Source organism: Platalea leucorodia (assembly GCF_965183815.1).
Source record: "Platalea leucorodia genome assembly, chromosome: 1".
NCBI lineage: Eukaryota > Metazoa > Chordata > Aves > Pelecaniformes > Threskiornithidae > Platalea > Platalea leucorodia.
In genome coordinates, this window is record NC_138823.1 from 73,092,519 (window position 1) to 73,105,734 (window position 13,216).

A 13,216-nucleotide genomic window follows, 5' to 3' on the forward strand; every position below is an offset into this window, starting at 1 on the left:
GATTTGTTTAGTGCACAGGAGACACTTTTGCTTGTGTTCCGTCTCTGTCCTTTATCAGAGTGCTCTGGGTTGTGTGCACTGGGCTAGAAAACAGGCATTGCATGCATGTTTTGCTGCTGTTAATGTGTTTGAGCCACTGCAAATAATTGGTCATGCCTTGTTCCTATGAAAAGCTGGTGGAATCTGGGAATACAACTGATATCAGGTATAGTGATGTGGCTGAAGTTAGCATTTAAGTCTATTGATTTTTGTGTTTAGGTAGGCATGAGTAGCCTTGTTTTGAAAATTTCATATTTTGAAAAAAATACTCTGATGTTACTTGTCCTCTCATTGCCCCTCTGTGGAGAATAACCTGTTGGCAGCATCAGAAGAGGTAGAGATCTGCCCTGTATTATTTAGAAATTTAGCATGTATTTCTAATGTAAAATATAAATGACATCTTTCTTGAAAATGACCTAAATATTTTTTTCATATTTTGCCTCAGTGAATAAAGTTTTCCTCAGTGTCTCACTGCATAAACATTATGGTAGTGTATAATTGATTTCCCACAAGACCTCTATCTTGTTTGTGGCTTTTTTGGGGGGTGTGATTCTTTAGCCTATGAAACAAAAGTATGTAAGAGCTATCAGGATATTAAATCCTGTTTTATTACATTACTTTCAGAAATGATTTAGCATGACTTTAAAGGGTGTGCAAACAGATCACTGCTAACATTGTAAATATTTGTCTTTCAAGATACGACAATATTACACATGTAGCACTCAATCTTGCATTTTAGGAGTAATTTCTTGGTAAATTGATCCACGAATACAATTTCATAGTATTGGTAAAATGCCAAGTGCTATTCTGTAATAAGATGGCTGCACAGTTGCATCTTTTTAAGGTAATATTTGAAGTGTCTGTGAAAGTCCCAGCAGTAGACTGAAAGAGGTGACATTAGGATAGCGAAGGGCAGTGTCCCGAGTTCCTGGTGCCTCCCTGTCTCTGGTGCTGATGGTTAGAGTGGGTAAGCCTTGTTGATCTCGGAGTTGGGCACTGAGCAGAGCAGATAGGTATTCAAATGAAGGATCTTGTAAGATCACCTAGTAGATTTCTTCTGTCCCTGCAGTGGTGAAGTAAGTTTTTCTCATTCCTTCGCTGGCATGGAAAAGAGAGAGGCTTCCAGTTCTGCCAGATGAGAAGGAGGGTTGAGAATACATGGTTGTGCTGACATAGGAAGTGCAAGATGAAGAGTTGTCGTCTTTCCTTGCAAGAACGTGCTGAAGCAGCATTTAAACTCTGAGATTTAATAGCTTAATTTTATTTGGACAGAATTGCTATACTTGATGTCTCTTATAGGTTATTTTTATAATGTCTCCTGTGGACTATTTGTACCCTGGGCTGAAAGAGAAAAGAGGAAAGCAGTTTATTCAGAGCTTTTCAGGTGCATTTGAAGTAGCATCGGGTAGTTTTCGAGTGGCTATACATAATCCATTTAATAAAATTCTCCTTGAGATTTTTTTTTCCAAACATGTCTCTCTAAAATCTGCAGAGCTTGTATATAAGATTCAGTTAACATCTTCACAAAAAGTCACAATAATTGAGAAGCATAACACAACTCATAGTTGCTTTTGGCCTTCCATTTTAAAAGCTTTTGTAATGGATCTAAAACTTTGAAATCGGGCAACAGCATGTTAGAGACAACAGCTTGTATTTATTTTGCCGTCACTGTTCTTATTTAGCAATGTTATACACACATACGCTAGGATACGTCCTCCTTCTTTCGCTTGTAGTGCATTAAGCCTAAATTCAAGTTATGAAGGATTTGGACCTGTTACACTGCCTTGTGCTCTTGGGGAGGTATGTAACCATGTAGTTATAAGGGACCAGGCCAAAGTATTTTGAATACATGGTGCAAAATTGCAAAAAGGAGAAATTCTGTGAAGAATGTATATGAGCATCGTACAGAGGTCGGAGCAGAGTCATGTTTTTATAGTCCTGTGGTTTCTTTGTAAAACAACTTTTAAAAGTATAGCTTATAAACATATTTTTTTTCTGAAATCTGATTTTGATGGGGCGTTAAAGATCTTGAACAACTTTAATTTTACTTCCTAATTAATTTTCCATTTTATTTCCTAATTACATGAAGGCAAGAAATCAAATATTAGGGAAGAATACAAGGCTAATGCAGCTGAAGTTGGGGATTTTAGTGCATGAGAAGGAGACTTGCTATAAAATAAACATTACTGTTTTGAGCATTGGAATGTGTACATCAAGAAACGTGGACTAATTAGGCTTTTGGTCTTGATCATATTTTAACAATTTGGCCTATTCTTTTTCTGTGTCTTTAGGTAATAGGGCATTAAGTCTCTGCTTGCATTTAAAATGTCTGACATTTTTGGGGAGTTTCCATAGTCTAAATAATATATGGAATCACATTAGCCAAGAGTGTGCATGATGAATGCCATAGATTAAGGAAAGGATGATGCATTCCATGTGAAGTAGGCGTTCTCAGCTGCTGTTTGGAGTCCTCATTAAATTACTGGAGATGGTATGACTTCCTAATATTATGCACTCAATTTTAAAACTGTTTGAGGCATAATCCAACAAAAGGAACATAATGTATTAGTAGTGAATTAAAATTCAAATTGTCCTTAATTCATACCCTGTGTGTCATACCCCTCATGGTTATATTCTGCTACTAATGTTGCGTAACTGTTGGTTGAAACTAATGCTGTGTTTTAAATTCTGTAGTAATCCTTTTCTGGGTAATTTGTTTTCAAACAAAAGACAAAAAGGATTCTTAAATTAAATGTTTGTTAGTAAGGAAAAAATGAGGTTTACGTAGAAGGCTAATGCTCTAATCACAGGTGTCAAGTGTTCTATTTTATTTGTTCCATGTTCTGCAGCAATACGTTCCTGGGGGGGAAGGAGTGTATGTCACTATTTTCAAAATTAAAACCAGGGTTTTTTTAATTTGTATGTATTCACAAAAATTTGTACAGATATAGCTAAAAGGTGTATATATAGAAAGGCAGGCGAAAGGAGTATTAAAAATCGGATATCGTGCTATTAATCCTCTCCTTTATCCTGCCTGCATCAATGAATCTTTCCAGAATAACTTCACACTAAGCGCTTTATTAAGAATAGCATTCAAAAATTTCCAAGCCAGTTTTGTTAAGAAACACCCTTGTGTTACCTATGGCAGTCTCTTACATATTGGTAAACAAGCCAGTCTAGGGTCATTCTTAAATTGTTACCCCAGAAAGGGTTGGTCTCTGGGGGTGAGAATAGGCAAGTCTCGTTATGGAAAGGAGGATGTTCACCTTCTGCAGGACAGGGCAGTGGGAATGCCTTGTAGGGAGAGGGCTGTCCCAAAAAATTCCTGTATACCTTCCTCTTAGTGCTGAAATGTTCCCCTTCAAAGACAGATCTTAAATGTTTTGATATGTTCATACTTTGGACAGCGTAATGGTTTATAAACATAGTAGTCCTTGATCACTTGGCTGTCTTTTTTGTTGTACCAATTCATTGATTTGAGCTCAGTAAAATAAAATCTTCTGTAAAATTGAGAAGAAAAAAAAAAAAAAAAAACCACCAAACAAACAAACAAACAAAACCCCACACAAACAAAAAAAAAGGCAAGACTGGAGATGAGAAATTTAGTATTACAATAGTGGATCCTGTGGCCACCCCAGCAAGATACTGCTGGTGAATGACACGTTGTTATTGCTTTTCAGAGAACTGCTACCAGGCTTCTCTCAACCTTTTTGCAAATATTCTGCCAAAAAGTAAAGGAACAATTGGTGGATACATATTACTACTGCAGCTGAAGGCCTACAATCAGATGCTTATTTTCTGGTCTAGGGAGCAGTGCAGCAGAAGGAATAAAACATTGAGAATCTGGTTTTAAAATAGCAAAAGAGGCTGAACAAGTGGCAAACATGGGGGAAAATTTTTTTGGCTTATGATTGAATTTTTCACCTGAAATTCATAGCATTTTTGTGAGGAGCTACTTAATTTTCAAGCGATACCACAGAAATAACTTCATCAGTTAGCATGCTTTGCAAGTTTTTTTGTATGTGAATTAAATCAGAAAACATAGGGATATATGGCTGCTTTCCCTGAAGATTTTATGATGTTCACTTCAGTGTGGTGAATAATTAAATTTGGCCATAATTGTATAATAAGTAAGTATAATATTGAAGACAGACAGTGCCTGATCCTACTGCCTCAATTCTCAGAAAGGAAACATGGTTCCACAGAAGCTCTTCCAGATATTTCTTCAGCTGTACCTGGACTTACTCATCTTTTCTGGGATCTCGTTGCACATTGGGCTTTTGTCACCACCTCAGAGCTGAAATGCCTATGTGTTACAAGAGCTGCTCTCACTTAGAAGAGCTCTGGCTAACCAAGTTATCCAGCAAATAAAATATTCATGCTGGGAGCCCAGTTTTGGCTGACATTCCTGGTGTCACCGGTTTTTCCAAAGGAAGGGAAAAAGGGTGGGGATAGATGCTGACACCACGATCCTGTATTGGCAGGTTGTTCCTTCAGTATTGTGTTTATATGTTTAGGGTAGAGGATGTGCACTATGTACTTCTCAAGCCCCCAGACAGGGCCACTGCTGTTAATGTGATAGTCACAAATCCTTCTTAGCATATTTTAATAGCATTTAGATCAGGTTACATTACAGTGAATTGACTCAATAATTTGGGATCTAATAAAAGCTTTTTTGTTGGAATGAAGCTCCATTGAATGTTTCTTTTTCCGCTTCAGTGTTTTCCTTGTGTTTGAGATCTGCATATGTCTCTCTAGCTTTGATTCTTAAAGGATTTAGTACTATCAAATCTTATGTAAGTTTCTGTATGTGATTTTGAATATGCAAGAGGAACAGATCTGTGCAGAGAACACTTAAATTTGCATGGTTATTTTTTAGAGCAGAATTGTATTTTCAGAATTGTTAAGAATATGTATAGCATATTGATTTTTCTAGGAGATACTGAAAATATCACTTGTTTTAAAATAGTATTACGGAATGTAAGATGTTGGCTGCATGCGGAGGTACTTGGAGCATATGCCATATTTTGCATAAATGTCCTATATATGCTGTTAGGAGAGCTAAACCTGTGGTCTTCCGTGCTAAATTTGGAATGTGAAAATAATTATTTTTTAATTTGATGAGCCTTTATAGCACTTCCAACATGTATACAATGAGGAGGAAAAAAACCCCACCCTCTTTGTGTAATATAAACACATTAAATTATGAAATATACTTAACTCACCAGTACTATAGGTAGCATACATGTAGTCTTGGCTTTTTCCAAACATCAGCTGTGTCCAGAATTCTTCACCTCTTTTAGTAATTATTTGGTTGTGTTCTAGTTATACTTTTTATTGCATTTACTTGCTAGTTTAAGTTTGCCATTTTTTACCTTGTGTCTCTCTCTTCCTTCCCCCTCTGTCCCCATTACAGTACTAGGGTTTCCCCCTTGCCCTCTGAGGGAATGGAGGCCTAAATTACAGGCTTGGATTAGTGTATCTGGACATGCTACTCTTCACAGAACAGGAGTAGTGGAAATAAATAACATTATCATCTGTTAACTGTCTGTTAGCAGTATGGATGTCTCTTTCATTTTTAGAATTTGTTATTGAATTGAGATTGTTTGTTCTTAGTGGTAGGCTGGAATATACAGGTGTATACATAAAAGTTTTTTAGATAAAAATATAAATCTGTGCACTGTTTGCTCTTTTGTCATACGTTGCATACAATTGATATATCATGAATGTTAGTATTGATACTCAGAAATAAACCTCAAAATTGCAGTTCTAACTGAAGGCTTAACCTTTACAAATACATGCCTGCCTTTTGTTTGTTTGTTTATAGGTGTAAAACGAAGGTGTACGCAGACAACCTTCCCACGACAAGCGTTGTCATTGTTTTTCACAATGAGGCTTGGAGCACACTTCTTCGAACTGTTCATAGTGTGATAAACCGGTCACCACGACACATGCTGGAAGAAATCGTCCTTGTCGATGATGCCAGTGAAAGAGGTAATGATAAAGTCGATGCCTTAGCTTGCTGCTCTTTTTACATCAAAAACTGAGACAGGCTTTCTACGGGCTTAGCTCTCAGCAAAACACAGGAGCTGGGGCAGGGGAGGGCAGAGGGAGCAATGCCCATTTTGAAATACAGGTGGGTCATTCTCCACTGAAAATGAGCTTAAGTTTATCTATCTGTTTACTTTCAGTTGACAGTGTAGAGTTTGTTTGCTAGTGGGTTTATCCTATTACAGCTTTCATGTTTTGCGTTTAGAATTTTAACACATTCCTAAAGCTTGAGGGCATTTAATACTTGAATCACCTGGTGAATAATAGCAAAGGCAACTCTGTTCCTCACACTCATCCAAATTTACTATTAGTACCACTATTAAACTTGGTGCCCAGAGGGATTAATTTTGATTATTCAGTTCCTGGGAAGCTGAAATTCAGTGTCTATGCTGTAAGAGATTCCACTTCTTAATAATTAGTGCTCCAGATGAAAACTCCATGCTACAGAATGAAATCAATAGACAAAATTTCAAGCTGATTTTTTTTTCTTAAAATAAAATAACTTTATTTAGATTTTACTCTTTTCATATTTTTTGTGAATTACAATAGAGTAGAAATAAAAAAAATATTCTAGATGATAATTGATGTTTCATTTCGGTTAATAGTTGGTATTTGTCTTGTTCCTTGCTTAATCTTCCTTGGTGGTATGGGTTATAAAATATAACTTGAGGGATATTTTTTTTTTCTTGTTTTTGTAAATGGAGATGAGAAGGTATTATGGGTTTTTTCATCTAAAACTTTCCTATGTTTTTATATTGAATCACACTTTTTTCTGTATTTCTACATTGAAAACTTTCCACTAGGACTAATACCTAGTAGCCCACTAGAAAAAAGTCTTGGCAGCCACCAGTTGTAGGCCGTCATCTGTATCAGCAGGAATTCCTATGCTTTAGTCATGGAAGGGTTTTACACCCAGCATGCTGACATCTCTGCCTGATGCTTCTGATTCCAGTGCTGCAAAATCCATATTCTGCTGCTTATGGTAATAACAACTTCAGAGTAAGATGGGTGACTGTTGTCCAAACAACAAGATCTATTCAAACAAGATCTATGTATGAAGACAGACACTGGATTTCAGATCGTATGGTCTAAGTAGCATTATGGTGCATGGATTACAATGGTTAACAGGAGGTTTTATGATAGTTAGTAACCATTACAATGGTTAACAGGAGTTTTTGTAGCTGAAGAACTTTAGGAGTGGGTTTTTGCACTTCATATCTAATGTGGTAGAAAGTATAACGAGTTTCTTCTTCAGGTTTCATATATGTATGAGGCCTTAGCATATTAACTGACCTATTCCAAGCTATGTAGGTCTAGAGTACAGCTGGTTGTGCAGTAGCTGAGTAGACTAAAGAAGGATCGTATCAGCTAACTGAGTTCTGACCAGCCTGTTTTCCTAAGGAAACATAGCTCATCCACTCAAGTTGTGTTTGCACTTGTATCAATCTGTGTTCATTTCCTCTCTCGGGCACCCTGCTTACTTTTGCTTTCTCACCTGATACTAACTTTTAACTGCTTCAGCCAATTTCAGGGCAGTTTGGAAGAAGGGACAGAGGCCTTAAATACAATTACTCTCTGGCAGCAGAGGAGGAATGCCCACGCAAAGGGCAAAGCCAACACATAAATGTGTTCCAGATTAGATGAGTGGTGTGATTAACTTTTGCTTTTAGAAAGGCACAAGATCAAATTTTCACCGTTTTCACTTGTGGGGAATTTGTAATTGCGCTCCACAATTTCTTGTAGTTTTTCAACCTTTATATAAAAATTCCAGGTTTTTTTGGTTATAATGTGTGTGAAACTGCTTGCCTCTCTTAGCATTGTTCCCCGGGAACAATGCTCTTTTTGACACGGATGCTGATATTTGGATTCTGAGTGCCTATACTAGGTTATTGTACAGGTATATGCTTCCTTAATGGAACAGAGATAGTACATTTGTTTTGGTTAGTTAGCTTTTGTGCACAGGCTCTTGCTAGGAAAACAAAGTTTATTGCAAGTGTGCTCTGTTTCCTTTGTCAAAACAGTCCTTGGCACTAATTCAAATCACTGCTAATGATTAATTGTGACAGGTCAGCTTACAATATGACCTAGAAATAAAGAGCAAGCTAATACTAAAATAATGTAGACATAATATTTCTTATGCCTTGCCTCTTCAATTTCTGTTTCAGAAAAAAACAGTTTTAACATAGCGATAGCCATGTTATCAGTATGAAGTAGAATTATAGTCCAGTTAAAAAGGATGTGGTTTTCTATGGGTAACTTTTCTGTTTCCGGGTTTGGGTTAGGTAATAAAAGCAAGGTAACTTAATTCCAGGCTGAAAGTATAGCATTTCAGACTTTTTTGGGTGATGTTATTGAACCTGTTCCAATATTTAGTGTTAAAATCTGTGATCTTCATTTCAGATCACTCAGGCATCTTTTATTTGTAGTTATTTTCAACAATTACTGAAAGGTTTGTTTTGTTTTGTTTTCCAAAAAACTTGTTATGATTTCAGCAAGCATGTTTTTATATTAAACAAAACAGAAGGGTATGATGCCTGAAAATTTGAAGGGTTTAGCATATGCTACTTAGGCATTCTGTTTGTGTTGAACTAAAACAGCAGACTTTTCCCAAAACCAAAAATGTTTAGCCTGAGTAGTGTGTTTTGAATTTTAGCATCAGAGTCAATTTAATTGGAATAAAGTAAGCATTCAGTCTGCCTGAAGCACACTTTGTACCTGCTAGTGTCATGCTCTTAGAAGAATGAATTTGCATAATATCACACGCTTGTTTACACCAAGAAGAAAAGCTTTGGAGGGACGAGACATATCTGTAACATTGTTCTCTAGTTACTGATCAGAATCGCATGTTTTAAGTATTGATCTTGGGTAACTATTTAAAAAAAAAAAGTTAACAGGAGAAATCAGGATTAGTCAGTACTTGAAACTAGGTCAGCAATGAATGGCTAAGCATGGTAGGCAGACTGCATCAGGATAGAATACACTCACACAAGTTAGTTATACAGATCAAAGCAATGTAACCAAAACTAAATTCCTGCCAATAATGTCTTATAAAAGTATTCACACTTCTTAAAACTGTGTTTGCATGCTTATGTGTAATAAATCTGTGTTTTATTGTAGTTTAATTAAAAAAAAAAGATTGTTTGAAACTTAATTTTTCATTTGTATGAATATAAATGTGACTAATAGAATTGACAAAGTATTTTTCAACTTACGCACTTACTTGACTGGAACTGAATATATTTGCTTTTTTGGCTTTCTTAGTTCTGCTACTGCTACAGAAGATTCTCTTTAAACTGTCCATGGTCTTATGTAAAATTATGCACCCTTTTGATACAGAAAAAGTTTGAAAGGAATATCCAGCAGAAAGAGTTAAATGAAACTAAAGTTATACCTCTGAAAATACATGAATTATTATTGTTCCCAAGTAGAAGTATGTGTTTTGTTCTTTGGTTTTTTGGTGTGTTTTTTTGTTGTTGGTTTTTTTTTTTTTTTTAATATTATTAAAACCTCACTCTCTGTTTGAAGTGTATGAGGCAATGCTAAAAATTTACTCAGCTGTCATCCTGGGTCACTTGTAAACAACTGGCTCTGTAATGCATAAAATTTTTCGTTTGAGTGTTTAATATAGGATTTAGTGTAAATATGGCCAATAGGTTTGTATAGAAAATCATCTCTACAGCTTGCTTCTGGCATTGCCTGTAGGCCAAAATGTATTGCATGCATTAAAAGACTATTCAAACACTCTTCTTTAAAGAAAAAAGCAAGTCTCTCCTTACAAGAAACTACCAGTTTCTGGATGGGTGACTAGCCCAAAACCCTAGAGTCTTGCTACTTGAACTAAGGGAGCAGGTTGTGAGGGAGGTGTATTGCTCTAAGAGACAGTGCTCTGAAGGGAAAACATGCTGCTTAGATTTGAGCATTTAACCCTAACTGCTGGTAGCAGAGGAACACCAGAAATCTTGATGCCTGAGTTATTGTCCATGCTTTTGTAGGGATGAGACATTTTTGCTTATTTTGCTGAAACTCTAGTAATATTTTAAGGGCACCGTTACTGAATGTCTGGCACAATATTTTGTTTCTGGGAATACTGCCGTTCATAAGAATATTTTTATGGACATGGTTAAACATGGGAGAAGGACTGTTCTTAACCCTATTCCCTCCATAGTGAACACACTGCACACATCCCTGATTGTTTCTTAGAGAAAAAAATTTGAAAAATACCTGAAAAGATAAATCGAAATTTGAAATACTTTACAAAAAACATGTAGGTAGAACTTAAGATTTTTATATGCAGTATGTTGGCCATGACTTTCTGTAATGTAACCGTCGGTTTTATGCTAGTTCTTGACTCGCTGCAGTTGTGTTATTGGAATCTTTCTCTCTCTTCCTCCTGGCAGAATTTTACCATTCTGTTAATGTAACTGTGCATTCAAGGACCAATGTCACAGCCCATATTCATTTGGCTTTAAGTGGTTAGAACTACTTTAAAAGCTTATTGGCACTGCACCTGAAATGTGCAGAGGAACATGGTGATTTGTGTGACTTGCTCATGAGATAGTTAGCATAGAGAGAAATGCTTCACTGTTTTATTCTGTTTGTGTATATCATGGAAGCCATGTACATTAAAACTATAAATGTTACCATGATACTAGTTCTTTTAAATTAGTGGCTTTGGAAAGCTACACTGTAAAGGAGATGACACTGTATTTGCTGCAGATTCAGTCAGCCAAATGATCTCTGTTTGTGCTCAACCCCAAAAGGCCTGCAAAATGTTCAGACATGCACACTTGGTTTGTACTAATAAACATTTATTCATTTGAGTCTCTGTTAATATGCAAAATAAGAATTGACTTGCTCTGAGTTTCTCTGGAGACAAATATTTAAGATCTATCAACCTCTTAGGCTCTTTTAGCACAGTTCAGCTTTCGAGATGTGTCAGAACTTACTTCTGTGGGTTTTACTGACAGCCCAACAATGCACAGAAAAAAACGAGGAGGCAATTAGAACTCATTCATCTGGAGCAGCGGTAAGGAACGGTAATCACTCGCAGGTCAGCCCTGCCTCTTGAGGTTTACAAAACAGCTGCTAAGACTTCATGCAGCGCTTTTTTTTTCCCCCTCCTCCAGTGTCATGCTTATTCTTGTATGAGGTACTTGCTATCTTATGCTGAATCCTACTACAGGCTTTGCACTGTTGTAGTACAAATCCCATGTGCTTTGAGTGTATAATCTAATATATTCTGTAGCTGTGTTATAAGACTATTTTGCCTTTTTTACAGATTTGAAATCTGCAAGTTATTGCAGAAGTCTGTTTCTGTGACTGTCAATTGCATTCTCCCTCAGTTCTTTGTCCTTTGGCATCATCCATCATAGTCTAATTTTTCATGATGGACAAAAACTGTGCCTGGCAATGGGAAATTTGTTAGTTTGGCAGCTCTTTGTAATGCAAGTAATTTTGAGTCTCTAGGCATATGCTAGTCAGTTATTGCTGTTCTATTTTGAATAATTTGTTCCTCAGCTAAGCTGAGGTTTGCAGGTGTTACAGATATTAATTTATGTATGCTTGATTTTGTATTTATTTTTGTTTCTAGGTGTTATAGTGATAATTTAATAGAAAAAATATTAGCCAGAAAAATCTAGAGAAAACACAATTGAAAAATGGATTTGATCGTATTTTAAACTGCTTGCAAAGAAATTATCTGTAAGTTAAATTCCTGTAGGAGGTAATCCATTATGATCAGCTAGTCAGATCATTTTCTGTATTTTCTTGGTAGAGAAGTGTTATTTCCAAGAACACACGTATATTTTTGAAAGTAAGAGTCACATCTGCTGCATAATAAAAACTTGCCTATCTGATCTGGTTTCTGTGTAAGCATTCTACACTCTCTTCATTTTTGTGTTTCCCATAATGAAGAAATGAAGAGGAGGAAGAACTTCCTGCTCTAGCAAGTGAAACACATGGAGATGTGGAAAGGCATATTGTGAAGTGTAGAATAAGCAGCAGAGGAAACTACCTGAGAAAGTAGGAAAAGGGTAGAAAAGAAAGGGGGAAATGTCTCTGAATTCAAGTCTCTTCATCAAAAAAACAAAAAAAACCCCAACCAACCAACCAAACAAACAAAAACCACCAAACCCAAACAAAAACTATGTAACTGACAGTTTCCATGGTTTTGATCATTCTTTGCAGACTTCTTGAAAAGACCGCTGGAGAATTATGTGAAAAAATTAAAAGTACCTGTTCATGTGATTCGAATGGAACAGCGTTCTGGATTGATTAGAGCCAGATTGAAGGGGGCTGCTGCTTCTAAAGGCCAGGTCATCACCTTCTTAGATGCTCATTGTGAATGTACAGTAGGCTGGCTTGAACCTCTGCTGGCAAGGATCAAAGCTGACAGGTAATTATCCATCTACTGGTCTGTGTTGTTTTTTTCAGTTGTTAAGAAATGTTCCAAGTATTACAATATAGCCTACAAGCAAATATCTACTTTCTGAAGGGCTGGATAAATTCTCATTGGTGTAAGCATAAAAGGCTAATTCAGTACAACTTTTTAAAAGTAAAACTTGGCTTAAAGTGAAGCTTATATTGGGATGCATGGGATAATATGTTAAATAGCAGGAGACCTGAGCATGAATGGAGTTGAGAGTGCAGTGGAATTTGAGGTCTTCTGTCTGCAGCCTGGCCTATTCCTTCATGAATTTGGGAAGAGATTCTTGAGGAAGAAATGGAGCCCTGATCTCATGTAACACCAACACTGTGAGCAAGAACTGTCAGGTTTACTGTTTTCAGGTTCTCATTGTGATTTCTTTATTTCGTAACGTATTTGTATTGTGGAATTCTGTGCTATGACTTGGTCTTCTGGGATGTATTTTCTAAAGTTAGAATAGTTAATGGAGTCATACTGGTCTACACTGCAGTAACATAGCTTTATATTTCTATCGTAAGTCAATACTCACAACACTTACATCTATGATAGTGAGATGGAAATTGTATTGAGGAAAAAAAAACACAAGTGAGAGAATGGTCTGCTTTATAAAACATTCATACATCTGAGCAGTAACTTGTAGTTGCACACTAGTCTGTTAGTAAACAGCATATTAAATAGACTAGATATTAAGTACAGTGTTAC

The 13,216-nt window shown here is 36.3% G+C and overlaps 1 protein-coding gene across 4 annotated transcripts in view; it reads left to right on the forward strand.

The window, feature by feature from the left end:
* GALNT1 (polypeptide N-acetylgalactosaminyltransferase 1) overlaps positions 1–13,216 on the forward strand; it is a 90,853-nt gene that overhangs the window by 60,013 nt on the left and 17,624 nt on the right. For all 4 annotated transcript variants that reach the window (XM_082323989.1, XM_082323987.1, XM_082323988.1 and 1 more), the window contains 2 exons: positions 5,867–6,033; positions 12,277–12,484. In XM_082323989.1, the coding sequence (XP_082180115.1) occupies positions 5,867–6,033; positions 12,277–12,484 (375 nt within the window). The remainder of the gene's footprint in view (positions 1–5,866; positions 6,034–12,276; positions 12,485–13,216) is intronic.